The following is a 22088-nucleotide window of genomic DNA, read 5'->3' on the forward strand; positions in this document are numbered from 1 at the left end:
TCTTCGAGCAGTGGTGTGCCACAGCCGTGGCAGTTGAAGGGCCCAACGCTGGAAGGCGAGTCGTTTCAGGCGGACTTGATCGTCTTGATATAGGCTTTCGTAGAGGAAAGTCTGTCTTGGTCTCAGAGCTGAGAAAGAAGAAGAGAGATTGAGGGAACCGCCCGGCTTATATAGCCATGGAGTGGGGCAGTGCGTGTGCCAACGCCCAGGCATGATTGGCGCAGCAACTTTTTTGATCTGTCTCAGTGTCTGGCTGGCGCCAAAGGAGGGTACCAATAGCAAAGCCCGTTGGTGGGCTAAGCATCACATGAAGTAGAATGTGGAGGTTTTCCTGGATATTATCAATACCAGAAGAATTCATCTGAAGATGAACGTTTTTGGTACTCATAGACCAGCAGCTTTGTATTTTCTCTGTTTTCTTCTTGTGTAACATTGAAGCATCAGTGAACAAATGATGAGATGTGAATCCAGCTGTCAGTGATTAGAAGAGGAAGAGATGAATTGTAGAGTGAGTGTATGGAGGAGCAGCAGTGACACTAAAAGCATCATGTTCAACTAAAAGTGCTCAGTGGTCCTCAAAGTAAACTTTGTAAAGTGTATGTAGTTTCTCATGGTGACAGCCAGGTTTCTCTGTTTGGACAGGAAGTCCCTCCTCCTCCTCATGCCACAGCAGGTTAGATCTTCATCTCCCAGCACTTGTTCCTTTTTCTGTCTTATAATGGCCAGTTATTTTACCATCAAACTTTTATCCTGTTCGGCTCTGACCTGACAGACAAGCTGCTGAATGAGAAACATGAGAGACAAACTATGAAAAACACTGACGGTTTGTGTATGTAACCGAGTGGAGTGTGAGGTCAATTTGGATGATTGTATGTTCCTCTCAGCTTTCCCAGTGACACAGAAGGACACACAGGTTCACCGGTTGACAAAAGGAGTACAAAGGTTCCAAGTTGACAATAGTTTATTCTCTTCTTAGTTGAGTTCGTTTAAATTATCGTTTTCAAATACACTTAGAGGCGAGCGCTTCATTTCAGTCAAAAGTCCCGTGTGCGATTAGGTTGACCCACACCAACACGCCACCATATTGAGGACAAGATTCTGGATAAACATTTAATATGACAGCAGCTCCAGGATGGAGAAAGACAAAGACAGCCGTGGTGTGCCTTCACTGGAAACGGGGCTCGAACATGGCAGAACCTAATAAATAAGAAGGGTTTGTTACAGCCTGCACACCTGTTGATTAACGTAAAGTTACAACAACAACATACCGCTTCCTACATCCGTTAGCAAGGCAAATGCTCAGACCAGCACCGGACCATCGGGACCCACGTGCCCGACCTACACTGCTGCGGCATGCGCTTGACGCGCTCCCCCGAAGCCATCACGATACTGCAAGGCATAACTTTCGTCAGTACCAATACGATATTACACTTCATAGAAGGGGAATTAGGCTTTACCTGCTCTCACGGAGCACCACTACCAGCCAGAGCCAACCCGGAAGTGCAGGAACCAGAGAACAACACAGACGTACAAGGGTTTTTTATAGCGCCCCCAGCCAATAGGCTGAGAACAACACTAAACACACCCATCCTGCCACATGTATTTTAGATAATTTCAACTATTCTGGTCTAAATTGTTGTAAAATGTTTGAAATGTCTGTAAACAGGTAACCAATTTGAATGACAAAGTCAGAAGCAAATAAAATTTGCCGAATCATTAATGAATGATTATTGTGGATGAACTTTACATTCTATTTAAGTTTCTAACTTTGATAGTGATCAGTTTGTTATGATTATTCCTGGCATCTTTCTGGAGAATTTACAACTGATGAGAAATTCCAGGTATTGTCTCTCATTCAAAGAATTTGATTAAATGTTTATGTCTCACATATTATGATGTTTGAATTGAGAGTTGTAAAACACACAGGGCAGTCCATTCATAAAAGAGCTGCAACTACATGAGGTGAGGCTGATAAGCTGCAGTTCCCGCTGTATCCACGAGGTGTCAGTATGAAGCTGAACGCTGTTTGTGATCCTCCGGAAACAGTGAGAGAAGAAGCAGCTTTGGAGGCTGTTTGAAGCTGTGTTGTCGTGTGACTCGTTTCTCACAGAGGAAATATTTCATCTCGTGCAGCAACAATGAGTTCAGTTCAGGCTTTGATAGAGTTTATCAAGCAACGACTAACTGTTGCTGCTGGAGAAATGTGAACAAACTGTGGTTCAGTAAGAAGTGGAAACCTCCAATCAAGTCTCACAGAGCAGGTTAGTAAAAGTGTGAATGAAGACATGAATGTGAGTGGTGGAGGATTGTTCCGTTTGTTTAGAAGCCAGCACACAGAAATGAGGCTGCAGCTGCAGTTGTTGTTCAAAGTGAAACAACAGGAGTGATTTGAAAGCAGAAAGCTTCAGCATTAAACAGCATGTGTGTCAGAAAGAGTGGAAACGGTGCTTGAGCTGTTTGAAAACAGAAGAAGTGATTTATTGCCACTCAGTCTGGGCTAACATGCTAACGTTACTGTGGTTTGTGCAGCTTTTAAGGCTGGATTCTACTTTGTGCGTGAACGTGAGGCGCGGAACGTGCACGAGAGAAGGTGTGTGTCTTTGTTCCTCGTCGCGCGTCTTCTTCTTCTCCTTCTTCTTCTCCTCCTCCTCAACATCAGCGGGTGATCCTGTGAATGGAGACTAGTGGAGGGAGGTGGTATAGCAGGACACAACAACTTGTTGCACATTGAGCGTCTGAGCAACGCACGAGCAACTGGGACTGCAAGTTTAGCTTGAAATGACTTGAAGTCCTTCTTCCTGACACCACAGGAATTTGTACCCTGACAGGAGAATGAGCTTAGAAAATGTCTGCTGAAGAGGAGAGAAGAACATACAGGACTGCACTGAATTAGAAATTCAACACTGTTTTAATGCAAGTAACATTCTTGAACCAGAAACATTGTTTGTCAAAAATGATGAAAGAGGAAACAAAACACCAAGAAAAGCATGTAATGAATAACTTGTATCACTGTTTGATTTCTACATGAGACATCAACTACAATCCATCTGGCTGAATATTCTCAAAGTAGTTGGTGAATTTTAAATTTGATTGCTTCCTTTTGTTGTTCTGGGATATTTTCCAGCATATCAGCAACAGCAGAGCCAAATCTTGTGTTTTCAGTCTCCCTGTTGGTGACTTTCTCCTTGTCTGTGTTTCTAGTCTCTTGAAAATCGAATCTTCAGTCCTCCGCCTCTTCAGCGCTTCTGTTTGTGATGTGCATTATGCATATTTTTTGAGGAATTTTAAGGTGTGTGAAGCATCAATATTCCTGTTTTTTAAGGACTGTGTGAGGGGCCGTAGCTGCTCAAATTGCTTAATTTTTCTGTCCGGAGCTGCACAAACCTCACAGACGGGTCAAGCATAAATCAAGCTTGGCGGTACGTGTTTATAATGGAGACATTCTGGAAAATCTTTTGGAACTGGCTCGGGTCTTTTGGTGAGAGAATGAAGTCTAATTGCATGGAACACTGTCCATCTCCTGAATGTTTGTTCGCCTTCATCACTTCACTCTGAAGCTGATGCTGCATCCAGACAGTTTTCTCATTTATTCTCTAAAGTCCACTAGTGTCAGTTTTCTTGAAATGAGCAGACTTTTTGTTTGTAAAATGTTTGTATTTTAAATGCAGTCTGTCCTGTCTCATCCATCCATCAGTGTAAAATCTTCTCCTCAATCACATCAGTGACTTTTGTCTTGTTTCCCTCCAGAGAATCCACAGCAACACATTGGTAAGCATAAGATGAGCTCCAGTGTGGAGCAGGAGGAACATGAAGCTCCACACATGAAGGAGGAGGAAGAGCTTGTTGAGGTGACTGTTCCTGATGGTGAAAGTGACAATTCCCACCACTGTTTGAGAGACTTCAACAGCCAGAGACGAACTGCTGCTGCTGCTGTGGAAATATTCAGCGTGTTTGAAGAAACTGTGGTCCAGAACGAGATGGAGGCTGATGGTCAGCGCAGACACAGAACAGGTATGGAAACATGTGAATGAACGCATGAATGTGACTGGTGGAGGATCTCCATGGTTCTGGCTGTGTTTGGTTTATCCACCACAGACTGAAGCTGAGTTTGTAGCTGTTATGTTTTCCGTCTCTTTATTCACCAGACTGGTACAAATACAGCCACTCTTCTTTTCCACTCTCTACTTTTTATTTTTGGTAGGGCTGCAGGGTTTCCCCCAGAAAACTTGCTAAGCCCGGTGGTTGGACTGCTAGGTATCCCACCTTGTTTATGTTTAAAAAAAAAATTAAAAGTTGACAGAAATTTGGAAACTATGACTATTTTGTGTTATTGTAAGCATTTATTAACATTACTTAAATGCAGAGTCTTCCAAAAAGGCATAATCTTAAATAAAGTTTTAACAAACACAAAAAATACAATTAAAATAAATAATTGTTTTCAATTAAGCTAAATCCTAATGAATCTTAAAACAAGGCATTGCTGTTCACATTTAAAAGTAAAATAAATTAACAAAAAAAAGTGCAAACATGATCAAGGTGTAAAAACAGGGCACTCAGAGGCTGAAGAGGTATCTGCTGGACTGTCTTACCTCGTCTACTTTTGAATGACAAACTAAAGAAAAATTATTAGATTGCTTACAGTTAATAATATTCTTATGTTCTTTAAGTATTTGCTGTTTATATGGAGTTCGCAGCAGTGCATAAGTCCAGCAGTACCTCCTTCAGTCCAGCAGAGGGCGCAGTGTTACTGTTAGATGCAGTGCAGTGTGAAGCAGTAGAAGAAGAATGTGTATGAATGGAATCCCCCAGACTGATGAAGCATGTTGTTTGTGACTGGTTCATTAAACAGAAGCACCGCAGTTCCACCGTTTGGACAGTGAATCATTTTGAGGATAGAACACGAACCATTTTGGATTAAATCCGCAAGTTTGATGTTTACCATCGCGGCTCACAGAAGGCTGCTGTGGCGACGTGCTAGCATCCATGCTACTCGCACCGGCTCTGCCTCATCAACTTGCTGCTGCTCTCTGATGAAAACACGCCTCACCTCTGACCCCCTGTGTGTTCACGTATCGACCATAAGTTGTCGCCATTGCAACCGTATCACCAGATGCCATTAAAAGCTCTCGAGACTGTCTTTGGTATCGCTGTTTTGGCTCATAAAAAAAAAAAAACACATTTACAATTAAAAAAAAAAAAACCAAAGCACCTTTGTTTAGCCGGGGGTGGGGGGGGGGGGGGGGGGGGGGGGGGGGGCAAGTAAAGCCTGGCGGCCGCCAGGCCTGTAAAGCACTGAGGGAAACCCTGCCTCCATAAGAGTGAACTGTATCCTTCAGACACAACTTGGGAGGATATTCTCAAACAGACACCTTTCATCTCCCTGCACCAAGATAGCCTCGGCCACAGCAGCTCACGTTTTGATCGTGCCCCTGCTTAGATGAATTCTGGACTTCTGTTTTCAAATCACTGAATGAAGCCTGCAGCGTGCAGGTTGAGCCAGACTTTCTCACTGCAGTTTTTAGTGTAAAACCAGAGAGTGACATCTATCCATTTCCTTTTGTTGCCTGTTAGCCCGTCGTCTCAACCTTTTTATTTGGAGAAATTCTAAACTACCTTCTTATACCCGGTGGTTGAAAGATGTCATGTTCCATCTTAAGATAGACAAGGTAAAATTGTGTGTGTGTGTGTGTGTGTGTGTGTGTGTGTGTGTGTGTGTGTGTGTGTGTGTGTGTGTGTGTGTGTGTGTGTGTGTGTGTGTGTGTGTGTGTGTGTGTGTGTGTGTGTCAGACTGGGATGATGTGTAACTATCTAAAACATAAGTGGAACAACAGCTTTTTGTTTTGTTTTTCTTTTCTTTTTTGTTTTATTTTCTTGGAATTCTTTTCAATTTTTTTGGGCAATTCAAAACCTGCAGATACTAATGGTGGATTAAGCAAGCAGGTACTAAAATTTTGGGGTTTACATATTTACCTACCTCAGCTTCACAAAACAAAGTAGGCCATCTCTCTCTGAAGTCAGTAGCAGCTGGACTGTCCATCACAACCTCAAGCCTTCAACAAGAGAATCATCTGAGTTACTGTTCCACTACATTTAGCTCTGTTTCATATTAGCTCCATTAATTAACCAAGCTCAAGTTAAAAGCAAACGTCACTAAATGAAGTGAAACAGCTAACATTAGCAGAGCTGTCCTGCACTAGTAGCACATTACATACACTGAAATATTACTCACTTCGCTTACTCTACTGATTTACCAAGCATAACTCACAATTTAGCTTCACTAAAGTCAAACAGCTAACCTTAGCGTAGCTCTCCTTCACAGATAGCACTAGGTGTGGATGCCATTGTGTTAAATCTGGTCACGTTAGCCGACAAGATTAATACTAAAATCAATGCACGCAAGAAACTATCTCACGGATCAACATGTTATCACAAACTTTAAACAAAAAGGCAATAACGTTTCACCGGAGCTCACACTTCCCTGAGCAGCACATGTGACAGACCGACCTGCACGCAGTGGAGCTTGAACTGTTAATCATCGCGGGCTTTTCTGTCAAACTGCGCATGTGTGGATTCAAACACAAACTACACTTTCTAATTAAAAGTTACTAACTATTTCTAAGTTTATGTGGAGTGAGCATAAAACATGTAAATACTATGAAGAATTCCACAATACAACTTACTCTTCCTTCACAGTTCATTAAATATATGAATTAAATATAAGGTTTTACTGAAGAAATTTATGTTGTCTCTGACTCAAAATATTACAGTGGAAAAATTAACTAATTCATTAAATATATAGCAAAAAATCAGTTTTTTCAGTGTAGACCAAAAATTGAGGACTGGATAAAACTGATGACTGAGACTGCTTCCTCTGAGACATTCATTTCTCGAGTGCATAACATCCAGGACAAAGCCAATAAAATATGGACTTTTTTCATGTAATTTCTTAAAATACAAGATTCTGCTGTAATTAAATTGTCTTGACTGTGCCATTTAATAATTTTATTTCTTTTTCTTTTTTTTTTCCTTGGGTTTGTGTATTGAAAAATTGAAAATGTTAATGAAAACTTGAATGACAAAAACACACACCAACTATTAATAGTCCTTGCTTCTTCCAAAAGATGTCCTTGATTTTGTCAAAAAGTGCAAATGTATTAAACTCTTGGCTGGTTATTATGTTATCGGCTCAGTTATTACATTTTCAAAGGTTTTTTTTGCATCAGGCCCATAACGTATTAACCGGCCAATAACATAAGTCATTGTGTTATTGGCCAAAAGTTATTACGTTATAGGTTCAGGACTTTTATGACGTTATTGGTCAATTATTACGTTATGGGCCTATTACATTTTAAAAAGGCCAAATTTATTACGTTATGGGTCATTATTACGTTATGGGCTTCTACAGGGTATTATTAGCTCCAAAACCGCCCTCGTCTGAATCGGGGTGAAAACAGCGAGTGGCGAAGCCTTCTGCTGGAGCCCATGGGTCCTCTCGAATAAAAAATATTTATTTCCTGGTCCCGGTCATTATATATCATGGATTACACATATGATGTTTGTGGGATTAAATGATCCGTTTTTGCGTTGAGAGTTTGAAGTTTGCTTCGCCGATCGCTTTGTAAAAGGTTGTGGGAACAGCCAAACAAATTCCAAGTGGCTTATGTGACGTCATGCTCCGACAGTCCTGCACCGAGCAGGTAGAGGGAAATAATTGGAGCAACAAACCATCAAACTCTCAACATGACAAATTATCATTTAATTCCACAAACATCATATGTGTAATTCATAACATATAATCACCGGGAAATAAATGTTTCGCTCTCTTTCTGTCACCACCCTATGCGGATACGCCGACAGCGTTACCGAGGCAACGGGAAAGGCCTTTGTTTTTCAGATAAAAAAAAAAGAACATTTCACTCATTGAGCTAGAAAGTGAAAATTTAATGTTGAAAACAAAAAAGGACCAAGGGAATATGATAAAAGCTCAATTTGTTTTTTTTTATTTGCTGGTAACAGCAAGCTGGACCAATCAGACACGTCGCTGTTAAACATGAGGATTATGGGTATTGTAGTCCTTCTCCGTGATGTTACATTGACAATAAAATGTGTTTTCTTAAAATAGAGTTGATATTTCATGGGGCTTGTTGACTCAGCAGAAGCACATACCACTGCTACACAGTCTGCCTCGGATGGCTGCACTGCTTTGGATAATAATCACATCTTTCTTCAGAATATCGATTAGTCTACATTTGCACTTCCGGGATCTCTGAAACGACACCCACGGAGCGACCTCGTTGAAGCTGAGAATGCGTGTCTCCACCACGCCACGGATTCTAATTGACTTTTAGTGGAGACTGTTTGCGTGTAACCTGACACGCCAGATGGACAGTTTCATATGTCCGCCACGGAAATATTTCACAAGTCCATCTGGGTAGCCGCTCTTCCGATTTGATTTCAGAGGCGGGACCTTCAAAACAATCAGTAGCTCGCGATTGGACGACCGTTCGAACCAAAGAAGACGATTGGACGACCGTTCTGATTGATACGCGACACACTCAACACAGACTAATCCACATCAAGCCACGGTGTGACATAGCTTATGTGCGCTGCTGCTGAGAAGCAGTGGACATGGTTTCCTGACAAAAAGGCTTGAAGTGATGTTCTGTGCTCCTCTTTCAAAGAAGAAACTGAGTCGCTTTCTTATTAAACTGCAGAAATTGCCGTGTCCACGGAGATCGCTCCGCATGCCGCCATTGTTTTCGAACTTTTTCGAGCTTCCCGCTGTCGTCATGTCTTTCGTCACGTGCTCCCGCCTCTTTCCCCTGATTGGGCCGGTGAAATTTTATCAGAGTGAAACCATTGGTCTATGGAGCGCTACAAGATGGGATCTGCAGGATTTAGGAACTGAATCAGGCAGGCCCATCTGCTATGCAAGGTTAGTTTGCGTGGTGACCACACGCAATTTCAGCACTTTGCATGACAGGAGCACGCAATCTGGCACCCTCTGGTACTAACAATGTGTGTTCATTTCACGCATTTCTGTGAGATCAGGTTGGTATTACAGATATATTTAATTTTAGGATAGACGCTGATTTTAGCTCTTTCTGCAAACAGTGTCCTGAGCAGTTATGCTCTTAGCAAGGAATACATTTGTTCGGTTTGAAACAAGTGTGTCAACCTCATTTTATTTCAGGGCTCACATGCTCTCCAATTTGATTTCGGTTGGGCCAGACTAGCAAAATGAAGCCATCAAAATACAAGTATGTCTTGAAAATGTTCGGTGCAATCTAAAATCCTACCTGCCATAGTCGTTCTCTTAAGGCTAAAGTGGAAAAATCTTGTCACATTTCAGAATACAGGATTCCTGCAGTTTTTAGCATGCATGTTTTTAACAAGCTCATTGATGCTTTGATGATAAAATGAAAAATTATAGATTATTCATATCGGCATTTAAAAATATTGTTGTGTTTTCCAGTCATTTGTATATTTGAAAACTCAAGTTTTAACTTACAGAAATGAATGCACATTCATACAACCATCACTATCAGTATGGATAAGCTGAAATTAATCCAAATGTCATGGGAGTAATGACAATGTTTGCAAGCCGAGCTGCACTGTTACTCCCAGCAAAAACACCACTGATATTTAAGATTCTGAAAATGAAGCTAAGAAATGGGTTGAAACTTGCCCATCGATCACAGAGTAAACTCAAAATGGGAGGATTAGAGTTAGAAAGTACTGTAAACTTACCTACAATCTGTTGTGATGATTAAAGGTATAGAGAAACAACATTAAAACTACGATTGGTAAATTGTAAAGTTAATAGATTCGCATCAAGAATAAAGTAAATACAAAGGCTACAAGTGAACAAAAAGAAAGGCCAGAGGATGCTGCCAAATGAGGAGGTTTCAAAGCTGAAACTGCATTGTATCCCCTCCGCCTATCTCAGTGAAAACACTGCCAAAGATTAATAGAATTTGTTTGAATGCAGGACTACCTGTTGCTTTTCACACCATGAGGTCTCACTGTTAATGGATGTTAGGCTCCATTATATTTGGATTCATGGGAAAAGCAAAGAAATGTATGGGGGGAAAAAAGGGATGTTTCAACCTGTGTGCAGGTTTGACTGTGAGTCTGAAAGTCAAAGAGCTATTCTTTAGGTTTTCATAAGTTTCTTTGGTAAAGTGACAAAAGATGACATGGCCTTGTGCGCCATCAAAACAGCTCGCTTCACTGGAATTTGCTCGGTGGGTTCAATAGTTATTAACTTTGAAAAAAGATTGGAAAAAAGCGTTTCGAGCGTTGGTGACGTGCGTCACGCGTTGCAGGCGTCAACACCTGAAGTTGGGAAAACTGAACTTTGGAAGCGTCAACGCGCGCGTCATCCAATCACAGAGCACTCTGAGCGCCGATGCGGGCCAGAAGCTCGTCAAACTGGGCCCGGGAGAGGGGGAAGTACCGCTGAAAGCGAACCTCATCCTCACGCTGGCCCCGCGATCTGGGTCCGGCCTCGGAGGGTGTGAGAAACTCTGCCCTCGCCGGCGGGCCCGACCCTGGGGTGGCGCACCGCACCGGGGGGCCCGGGGGCCCGCCGCCGGACCTCAGGAACCGACTCGGTGCGACGCCCGGAGCTGGCCCGCTCCGTAGGACCGCTGGGTGAGACCGCGCGTCTCGGTCCTGCTGCGTGTCGCCAGGGAGCCGGTCGGAGAGGCGGGGGCGGCCGACAGTGTGATCCGCGTCACCCGCCGCCAAAGCCCGACCGGGCCTGGAGGGCCGCTGGGTCGGGGGAACAGCCCGCCACGGCGCCGTGGCGGGGGCCCCCCATGGCGGGTCCAGGGTTCGTGTGTGCTCTGCTTCTCTCCTGCTTCTCTGACACCTCCGAGCTGGAGCCGCTCACTGCGGCTGGCTGACATTTAGCTGAATTCGTCCAAACAAAATCATAAACAGTTGGTATTCGGACAAACAAACGACACACTCGGGCTCTAAACGACCACTTTGTCGCCTAATTTTAAAAAAAAATCTCGATAAAGTTATACATTTGAAGAGTTTAGAGCTAAAGTGAAATCAGCTTTAGCAGATCGATTTCGGCACCGATTCCACCATTGTCAACATGAAGGCAGGACACAGAAGCTCCTCCCACTCCCGCCAGTGAGCTGCCGCGCGTCGCGAGTGTCGCAAGCGTCGTGTGCAGATGAACACGCGTCGAATTACACACCTTACACGCGTCAACTTTGAGGCGTCAGTGACGCCCATGACGCTTGCAACACATCCGGTGTGAACACATCATTACATATGTGCCAGGACTCATTTCCGCTCTGTTGGATCTACTCGTGTCATAGCTCTGCAGATGTTTTAGCCACGGGGACACGAGCACTAAATTTACACAAATTGTCTCCCCAGTCATTTGGATGGAACAGCGGGTTTTTGAAATGATAATGAGTCTGTGGGCCAGGATCTCCCACATGGTAGCATGTCTAGTGTGGAAACAGAAGAAATAGAATAAGACAGCCCTGGAAAGCAAGACAGCAAAAGTTTTTTTTTTTCAGTCAAATGTGAAAGTCAAATTTTAGCTGAACTAGAGGGATAAAGAAGTGTGTGTTTCCAGGAAGAGTTGAATTGTTGAAAAATGTGAATCGGAGGTTAATGTTACAGCTGCTGTGCACAGACAGCTTTCTATGGAGCTAATCTGAAGTTGTGCTTTAGAAATCAGTATTTGGAACGCTGAAGAAATAAGCATGACGACAACTTTGTGGATGAAATTTGAATAGGTTGGGACTGGAACGATGACTCACGGTCAAAAACAGATAACAGATACACTCAACCACCTGTGGTTTTATGTGTTGATTACCGGCGTAATAAAGAAATGCACCGCCTTTCGATAGATGTATGCACGTGAGCATACAAACAGACTGAAAGAATTCCCCCGTCATGCTGAACAACAAGGTGAAAGAGGTCAGATTCCACAGGTCAGACTCCACAGCAGTATAAATACGCAGCAGGGGAAACTGACCATCACAGTGAGGAAGCGGTACAGCAGCGAGTAGCATCAAGGAGAAGATGAAGCCAGACGGCGTGATGCTGCATTCTCTGAACACTGCAGCCGTCCCGGAGCCAGAGCTGATGTGCATCTTTGGCACGGGGGATTTGGGCCGCTCTCTGGGCCAGCGTCTGCTGCAGTCGGGGTACAGAGTGGTGTACGGCAGCCGCAGACCAAACACCTGTGGCCCTCTGCCTCCCGGAGCTCAGGTAAAACATGGGACCTCAAACTCAGCTGGAAAGGACGTGAAAGCCAGTGATCCTCAGGTCCTCGATGTGTTCTCGATGCAGGCGATGACCCACGCAGCAGCCGCCCAGTCTGCGAGCCTCATCTTCGTTTGTGTTCATAGAGAGCACTACGGGTTCATGGAGATAATGCAGAATCAACTTCAAGGAAAGGTAAATTCATGTTAAACATTTCACCGTTCACCATTTATGCAGCGGTATGTTAACCATTTTTATTTTAAATTGTGCATTCAAGATCATATGAAATCAATAGCTGAAAGGTTATGATTGTGAACAGTATTCCAACTCATTTAAGTCCTGAAAAATGTTCTTAAAAATCCAGAAATATGAATCCCTTAGGGACAACTTGAACTATTTCTGTATCATAATTAAAAAAAAAATATGTTGTACACAATATTTTAAATCAAGAGATATGTGAGTTATATGCTAGCCGTCACAATTCCAAGCCAAGTTTAATTACAGGCAGTGATAACAATACAGGTTGGTAAAATTCAAATTGCTTACTACACAAGACAAGTGAATGAAAAGTAAAGCAGAAGTACAAGGATAAGAGGGGAGGTATTTAAAAGATAAGTGGTTTTTAAAATGAGAAGAAAGAAGTGAGTTCTATAAAAAGATAATAAAATATCAAAATGACAAAAACATGAGAAGATGGAAAGCAGACGAGGGCAGAAACCTCCCGTACAGCAGAAGGGCAAAAACTCGCTCGCTTTAGTTTGAGCACAGACGGTGAAAGCGGGGCCTCATGATCCTTCTGACTTTTTGGGTTTTAAGCAGGAGGTGTCAGAAAAGTGACCACAGGGATAACTGGCTTATGGCGGCCTACTGAGGATGTGTTGTTGCAATACTAGTCCTGCTCCATTAACAGTAATCCTGCATATGAAAAAAAAAAAACAAAAGATATACGTGTATAAAAAAAAAAAATCTAAGTCAAATCAATCAGTATAAATAACTTTTTTTTTCTTTATTTTAAAGAAACTTCTTGAAAACTACATTCACTATGCAGAGCCACACATGAAATACTTTACTCTTGATCACAGATATTTGTATATATGCTTCACATTTTCTTCATGATCATTATAAGTCTGAGTGTCGCGGGTCCATTACTGACAACGAGTCATGAATTAAACATCACTTTTATTAGATTTACACTGCTTTTGTTGGACAGGTTGAAATGCTGCCGTGGAACTTATGGTACCCTCCATAAGATTGAAGCGAGGATTAAAAGATTAAAAACAAATAGTGTCATTTGATTTGTAGCGATATTCAAATCATTTGATACGGTACATTCAAATCATTCATCAAATGATGGGCCACGTTTCTGTAAAGAGAAAAGACACGACTAAATTAAAAACAAAAGACAAAGTCTCCACATTCAGAGTGTATGAATAGCATTGAAATAAGATACATTAAACCCCAAATAGAGTAAATATAAAGTTTTCTGTTTTTTTTTTGTTTTTTTTTTTTATGGTGCATCTCAACAGTTGCCAAATCATAATCTTATTATTTATTGTTATGTCTGCACTGGTTACTCAGTAATGTTAAAACCCAGTAGGGGACAAAAACAATTTAATTAGGTCACAGAAAAAGTAAATAGTCATAAAGTTGCAATAGAATCAGCTACATATAAACTCGTGTCGCTCGGCCTCATCAGTAAAATGCTCTTTGACAGTAATACAAGATACGACCTGTGTTTGGTGGTTTATTGAGTAGTATTTAGTTATAATGGTCATGTTGAACAGAACTTTGCTGCTGCCATGCAGTAGAGGTGAACAAGGCTCAATGAGTTCAATTAAATTGTAAAATAAAATTGTAGCCTCAAATAAAATTTTTTATGTGACCTTTATTTCTGAGGCGAATCCAATTGACACACATATTCTCTTTCTTTAGCGATACCCGTTAATATGCTGTGAATGAGAAAAAAAACAGTAATAGCAGCAAAAAAATATGATCAAAAAGTATAGAACTAAAATGAAAATAAATTCTTACTTTACTGAAAGGCAGCAGCAACCAACCTGCAGTTTTTGCAGTTTGTTCCAAACATTTGGGACATAGAAAGTAAAATCAGCTCCTGCATGTTGAGTTTAGTTGTCTCAAGATTTTTTAGGAAAACAGCGTTACAGTGGTGACCTATAAACCTATAATGATGGAAAACTCATTGACGAGCTTTTCTCACTCCTGCTGTGACATGTTCTTCATATAAGGAAGAAAAGACACCTTTCTGATTGATTTTATATGGCACACAACATTTCTTTTGCTGATCAAACCACAGCCTCGGTTTATGTTTGTCCAGCTGAAGACACTTTTGGCAAATCCAAGGTTGAGCTGTCATTCACTCAGTGCTTGGACTTCTTCACCTGGCTCACAACAATTTCTGCTTGCAGACTTTATTAAAAGATCTGTGACAGATCATTTACATTATTGACATTTTTCTTAATTCATATTTATTTGCGGTAATAATCTGACATGATGAATATCCTCCATGAATATTTAATTCTATCCAGCCTTAAACATTATCGGAAGCATGCACAACCCTAATTTAAACACTTCTGTTTATCCCTGCTGCCGTTTGTGGCATTATTTTTGGTTGATGATAAAACACACACAGACTGAAAGCACAAGCTGTTTGTGTTTAGCACACTTTATGCTGGTCCACAGTAAATGAGGGTCTGAATGTATTCGTCATATGTCAAACATGCTGAAAAGTGTTGATTGATGACTGTTGGAAACATGTTCCATTTATTTAGGGTTTCATATATTGACAGCTAAACTAATGATCTTAGTTCTTTTGAAGAAAGGATTTTTTTTTCCTGATCAGCTGTTCCTGATGCTGGGCACCTACTGTGTTTAAAAGATCATGTTGTTTTGCCCACACATCAGGAGTGCGACTGAAATATTATCACTTTATGGAGCTTAAATCATGCAATTCAATGCTATTTTTGATTATCAGAGAGTTTATTTTGTGGTTCTGCTTCTTATGTTTTGTTAATGACTATACTCATCATTTTAAAAAGGTTGACAGTTGACAGTCAGATGATAATTTAGAGGAAAAATTTTCAATTATTTTCCATCATTCTCAGGAACTGAGAATAAAACAGACAGGTGAAAGGTGAGATTAAACCAGACTCAGGGGTGCATGAACATTGGTCTCAACCATCTGGGATGAGATGAGCAAAGTGACAAAATAAGCATTTAGCAATGAGGAGCACCTCAGCAACGTGCAGCTCGTCCACAGAGGTAAGATACTGGAGACCGAGAACAAGGACACAGAGGAAAATCCACAACCTCCAAGGGTGAGATGGTACACATTTATAATTTTGCAGATTGGCGCCTGGCATGTGACGATCCTCACTGAATGTCTTTAATTTACTCTTTGCGGGCGGCTCTGAGTCGCTTGATTTTTCCATCTTGATTTCTAGGTCACAGAGAAAAGACCACTGAATGTTTAAATGGAATTGTTCCTTTTCAAGGTGCTGGTGGACCTCAGCAACAACCCGAAGAAAGGCATGTATCCCGAAGCCAACGCCATCTACTTACAAAGGTAACGTGGAGGAAATGTTTTATTCATAAATTTGCCGTACATGTAAATATTATGTGTCAGACTTATTTTCCGTCAGAGCGCCGCGCCCGGGCCGGACTGTGAGAGAGCCTCCCGGCTTCAGTGCAGGAATATATGAGCAAATCCTGGAAATGTTCATATTAGATTCAGTTCTTTCCAAACGTGTTATGAACAATCTGAAATGTTCTTAAGAAAAGAAAGAAAAGTGCTGTCTGATTTCCTACCTGTCACACTTTTTTCTTCCTGACAGCCGAGGTTAGTAAAACGAGCTTATGGCCACGAGGGTCACTGGTTTGAATCCCCGAACCAGCACTAGTGTGTAAAGTGAGAGTTTTTCTTAATTGTCACTTTTATGGCTCTTTGAGAAATCCTCTCAAATCCTCTCTTGAATGAGTTTATCGGTTAAATACAGAGAATATATCACACTGTGCTACTGTCATGACAAACAAAGATATTTTTTCTGCTTTGAGTTCTGTCAAAAGCCTTTCACACTAAAGATGATTCACTGGAAAAGGTGTCGCTCGGTCGGCATCGCTGACCTCTCAGCTCTAAACGTTGGGGGGGGGGGGGGGGGGGGGGGGTGGTTAATGTTGCATCAGCAGCCTCTGAGTAACACTGGTTGTCCTTGATGTGAGAGAACTATTGTCTTGGAGAAGTCCTCCTAAACACCACTTTGAGAATGAGACATCAAAACTCTCCACTGAATCAAAAACAAATGAAAAAAATATGAAGGCTTTTTGGCCACCATGGCTGGTCAGCCTGCTGTGTCTCCGTTCCACTGAAAGTGAAGACATTGATTCCCAACATTTTGAGACCTTTCTTCCCTGTCACTGTTTGTAAACAGAAACAATAGCAGGTAAATTCCTCGCTGTGTGTTCTGCAGGCTGGTCCCCCACGCTGCTGTGGTGAAAGGCTTTAACACACTCTCTTCCTGGGCCCTGCAAAATGGACTTCTGGCCGGGAAACAGGTGAGAGAAGTGCAGGAATAAAGAATCCGCTACAAGATGTCAGTGGGATCAGGGCAGCACGGAGCCAGCCAGCTTCCGAGCCTTAAGGAAGACTTTAGATGACTCGATTAAAGATAGAAAGACGGAGGGGGAGCAGGAGCTGAGATTATCAATTAAATCCAATAGTGAGGAGGAATGATTTACTTTAAACCAGTTACCAGTAATCACAGTCATTACTTCTTCTAATACGGTGAGAAAAGGGGCTCTCGAACTTCTAAATAATGATTAAAAAAGACAACTTCCCCACACACCCAGCAAGATTTAGGAAGAATAATTGATGTCATTTGTGTTGCTGCTGAATATTGATTCCGCTCTGTCTTTCTATTACAATGCAAGACAAAATGAGGACAGTGCTTGTATAAATACACAAGCAAACACACTTCATGATGTTGCAAAGTGTAAAGAGCCATGTTTATTACAGCTTCAGTTTCACAGCTACAAAGAGAAACACAAACATGCTGGAACCTCTGGAGACCAAGCCTGAATCTGCCTCAAATCCTCTTCAGCACCAGCAAGCCCCCATACATGCGCACGCACACACACACACACACACACACACACACACACACACACACACACACACACACCACTGCAGTGCTCTATTTCTTTGATAACAGGTAGCTACGAGTGGAGTGTCTGAATGCGTGTATCTTTATCAGTGCACATGTAGTTACAGTTCAGCGTGCGCACACACACACACACGCTTGTGAGTGTGCACTATTCCCTGGCCAGCGATTTGATTAGATCCACAGCGCAGCGGGGCAGTAGCTCTGTCACATTTACATTCAGATGGAGATTTAGCCTGTCGGCCGTCCCCCGCTGTTCCTGGTGCAGTAATGTAGGGAGACATGGCTGGCTGTCCGGTCCACATACACACACCTGGGGGAAAAAACTACTCAATCCGCTCCGCTCCGCTATATGCCTGTCAAATTTCTCTCTTTCTAACATACACACACACTTTACTACTCTCTTCGTAGTCTTGTTATTTATTTATTTTTTCACAAACAAGTTAATCATCATATCTCTCGCCAAAAAGCTGCTGAGTGTGATAATAAGCCTCAGAGCTGTGAGACGTAGACGTCGGTAGCCTATGTATGTATATAATGTAGGTTTGTCTTTTTTCATAGCGGTGTGTTTTCCAGGCGTTTGGGCTCAAAATCATTGAAATTGCCAACGGTAATTCTGCAAAAAACGATGCTGTAGTGTACACAGTACTGTGGTGTACTAGATATTTCAAGCAGTGGTGGAAAAATTATTGTGTGGATTTCTAGTTAATAGAAACTGAATGAGACTTTGAATGTGGCCAGAGATATTTCCTTCTATAATTCATTCAACAAGACATTTACTTTAAGAAAATATACAGACTGTATAACTGCAGCTGAGGATATCTTTTCTATATTTACATAGGGCTTAAATTATACGCCAAAGCTTGGAGCTTCGGCGTATAATTTAAGCCCTATGTAAATATAGAAAAGTGGTTTATCTCTGTTTGAGTAATTTTTGCAAAAGGCAGAAGCATGACAGCATTTCTCTGACAATTCTCACTTAGATAGAAAAATTGGTCTTGCTGCAGGGTGACACAAATATTGGATGGATATTAAAATGTCACGACCCACTTTTGCTTTAAGCTGTTATCCAGTTAAAAAAAAAAAAAAATCGAAACACATATAGATGTCTTCTGCTGCAGCTCGCTGTGGAAATAACCGGTCCCTCCGTGCTGCAGGTGTACCTGTGTGGGGACAATGCCGAGGCGAAGTGTGCGGTGGCGGAGACGGCCACCAGACTGGGCCTCACAGTTCTGGACAAAGGGTCTTTGTCGGCAGCCGGAGAGCTGGAGGACTTCCCGCTGCGGCTGTTCTCGGAGTGGAAGATCCCTCTGTGTGTGGCTGTGGGCCTCACCGCCTTCTTCTACTTCTATCTGCTCATTAGAGATGTCATTTATGCGTATGTTGAGAAAAGTAGCGACATCTCCTACAGAATCATGATGTCCCTGGGCAATGAGGTAAAGACTTGCCCTTTTCTGTGCAGTCTACTGTATGTATTTATTTATGACTGTCAGTATTTGCTCACTTTGTTTTTCTGCGTTCTCTTTCAGGTGTTTCCGATTGTGTCCCTCATTATGCTCGCTCTCTGTTACCTGCCCGGCATTATAGCAGCTTTCTTTCAGCTCTACAGAGGGACCAAATACAGGTCAGACATCGAACCGGAGTGAAAAACTTTTGACATCAGAAGACTTTTTCCTTTAAAAATTGCACGCGTTTTGAAGTTTCTGACCCGTTTATGCATGTTGCAGCCGTTTCCCTAACTGGCTGGACCGCTGGATGCTGTGCAGGAAGCAGATGGGTCTGGTTGCACTCGGCTTTGCTTTTCTTCATGCCGTCTACACATTTGTCAAGCCCCTTCGTTATAACGTCAGGTACAACCAAATCGCGAAAGCAGCGGCGCAGGTAAAGCAAGTTGGTCCCAACCAATTTCAGTGTTTTGTGCGATAAGCTACATGACACAGATTACTTTTTGATGCAGGGTGCTCTGTGTAACCACCTCCTCTCTCTTTCTTTCTTCTTTTAGACGAAGAACAATGAAATCACCCCATTTGATAACACCGAAGCGTGGAGCGATGACTCACTTTTAGTGCTGGGCATCCTGGGTTTCTTCCTCTTTGTCCTGCTAGGACTAACATCATTGCCCTCAGTGGGAGGCTCTCTCAGCTGGAGAGAGTTCAGCTTCGTTCAGGTCAGTGCACAGCGGGAAATACAGTCCTTTATACGGCCGTGTGTGTTTGTTTGCCTTCACCTTTAAGCTGGAATACATTATCAGTCATGTGCTTGGTGCTGGTAAACAAATATCTTTTAGGGCTTTTGTGGCGATCTCTGTGAAGAGTTTACAAGTTTGTGTAAGAGTTAATAAAGTGCAGGAGTGTGCCGGGCACTCGTCTCCCCGGAGCCTAGTTAACTAACTGCCCAACACCGGTGCAGAGTGAAACCCGGGCGGACTTTAGCCCAGGATTTTAGATGTTAAGTTATTCATTAAATAGAATTATGATACCTGGTATAGTCCCCGTTGGTACGATTGTTAATGCAGGTCACAATCCCATTTGTGTGAAGGTCAGGTCCATAGGTAGGCCTCGGAGGGGGAATGAGATTGAGGTCAAGGTCAAGATGACTCTTATGATCTGGTGGAAGGAGTTGTAAAAGATATAAAACAGATATTATTTTACATGGACTCACATTCTGGTGGTAGCTGGGATCAGTTTGGACTGTACAGCAACTATGTATGGTACGCAGGCTTTGCTCCTCTCACTCAGTGACATGAGGATCATACTTCTTTTTCTGTTTCATAATGTTTGTTGTGCTGTTTGCACTTACTGTAAAATCACTGCAGATGAGAACATCAACAGGAATCTGCTAGAAATATGAATGAAAGCTCATTATCTAAGTTATTAACAATAACTGAGCCTCGAAGGCCAGTGGTGCTACAACGTCAATTATTCTGAAACGCCTGTAAAACAGTTTATATTTTTAGTACATTTTTAACACTCGCGGATTCTGCTTGAACAAGTTTAGTGCAAATGAATCTTCCATTCTTCAGAAAACACTCAGTGAAAAGGTTTAGCGTTTTGGAAAATTGCCTTGTTTGCATTTATTGATGAGAGGCATCTCGGTGGACGAGTGGTTCTCAGTCAGAGTGGTTTGAATCCAGGCTGGGATGTTTCTGTGTAGAGTTGGCCTGTAGTTTGAGTCGCCTGTGTGGATTTTCTCTGGATGTCCTGATAACCCAGTGCCACACAGCTCCAGGTTGATGTCGGGTTTATTGCCTCTCACCATATTAGTCAAGATGTGCAGCTGAACTACTGGACACAAAATCTCTTCGCTTCTCCATGTTGACAGTCAACAAACCGTCATCAATTAGGAGACCACTCTGAGCTAACAGGCTGACATATTCAAGGAGTTCATCATGATCATACCTGTCGATCACAGAGGTCTCTCATCAGATTACCGTTGTCTGGTGCTGTATTTATTGTCAGTTGCAAGCATTACACTTTGTTTACTTGTATAGAATTATATTAAAGCTTTACTTTGCCAATTCTAGTAAAGACATTTTGTAATGTTTTTAAAAAAGCATATTTTCTTAAGAAATAAACATTTTAGCTACAAAATTTTAAAGTATTAATTCAAATTTTGGTTGAGTTTAGGAGCAGCTGTAGATTTTAAAAGCAGCAAAAAGATTACATGATGTGAACTGTCAGGAAACTTGAGTAAAAAGATAAAACCTGTAATTCCTTGTTTCCGGCACAGTTTAAAAACTCTGGCCTTGTCATGGGAACAAAATGCCCAAAATATTCAACACACCTTTCTATTCGAAAAACTGCAGCACGACCAATCCCAAGTCCCAGTGCCAAGAAAAATGGAACATTTCCCAGGTTTGTTAGAAGTAAAATTTATGGCACAGCCGTGGTCACAATCAGGACTTTGCATACTGAGGAAGCCAGTGAGTGCATTAGTTGATCATTTTTAAAAACTAACTGATCAGTACAAACAGCGTAGTTTGAGAATGTGAGTCATCCACTTTAATTGTCACCAAAGTGATAATATAAACAAAGATGTTTACAAAGTAGACTTCTTTTTAACTTAAATATATATTTTTTAATGAATTGTTTGATTTTGACATTACTTTTGTCTTTGTGTGTTTCAGTCGAAGCTGGGGTACCTGACGCTCTTCATATGCACGGCACACGTCTACATTCGCGGCTGGAATAAATTCCTGAAGATCAGCACCTACAAGTGGTACACTCCTCCGGGCTACATGCTGTGCCTGATCGTGCCCTCCGTGGTGCTGGTGCTCAAGCTGCTCCTGCTTCTGCCCTGCATGGATCGCACCCTCACCCGGATCCGGCAGGGCTGGGAGAGGACCAAAGCCAAGGAGGTGATGGGCGTCACCAACCTGTGAACTCAACCCTGCAGGGATCTGTGCAAAAAAAACAAAAAAAAAAAAAAAAACAGAAAAAAAATCATCTTGTGGGTGTAATTTGTTAATTTGTAAAGGAGTGAGCAATTTTCTGAAAATAATAATAATTTTTTAAAAAGAAACTAAAAAGGATCCACAAAAAGAAGAACGTGCCAAAAAAGTTTCCTCTGCTGGTGTGTGATTATGCCTGGAGAGAAAAAAAAAAGATAATCAAGCCAAGTGGACAGGTCTCTGTGGATATAAACATTTTTAATGTTTATTCTCTGAGGTTTGTT

The 22088-nt window shown here is 41.9% G+C and overlaps 1 protein-coding gene across 1 annotated transcript; it reads left to right on the forward strand.

Annotated features, from left to right (window-relative positions):
- The first annotated feature begins 3821 nt into the window (after nucleotides 1-3821).
- On the forward strand, nucleotides 3822-21795 carry LOC115406108 (metalloreductase STEAP4-like). Its single transcript, XM_030116013.1, has 10 exons — nucleotides 3822-4011; nucleotides 12038-12246; nucleotides 12328-12435; nucleotides 15753-15823; nucleotides 16725-16809; nucleotides 18572-18850; nucleotides 18944-19038; nucleotides 19142-19295; nucleotides 19417-19581; nucleotides 21541-21795. Exons 1-10 carry the CDS (start codon nucleotides 3822-3824, stop codon nucleotides 21793-21795), a joined length of 1611 nt encoding a protein of 536 aa, XP_029971873.1.
- Nucleotides 21796-22088: the final 293 nt, after the last annotated feature.

This window comes from Salarias fasciatus, chromosome 18 (genome assembly GCF_902148845.1).
Source record: "Salarias fasciatus chromosome 18, fSalaFa1.1, whole genome shotgun sequence".
In the NCBI taxonomy this organism is placed as follows: domain Eukaryota; kingdom Metazoa; phylum Chordata; class Actinopteri; order Blenniiformes; family Blenniidae; genus Salarias; species Salarias fasciatus.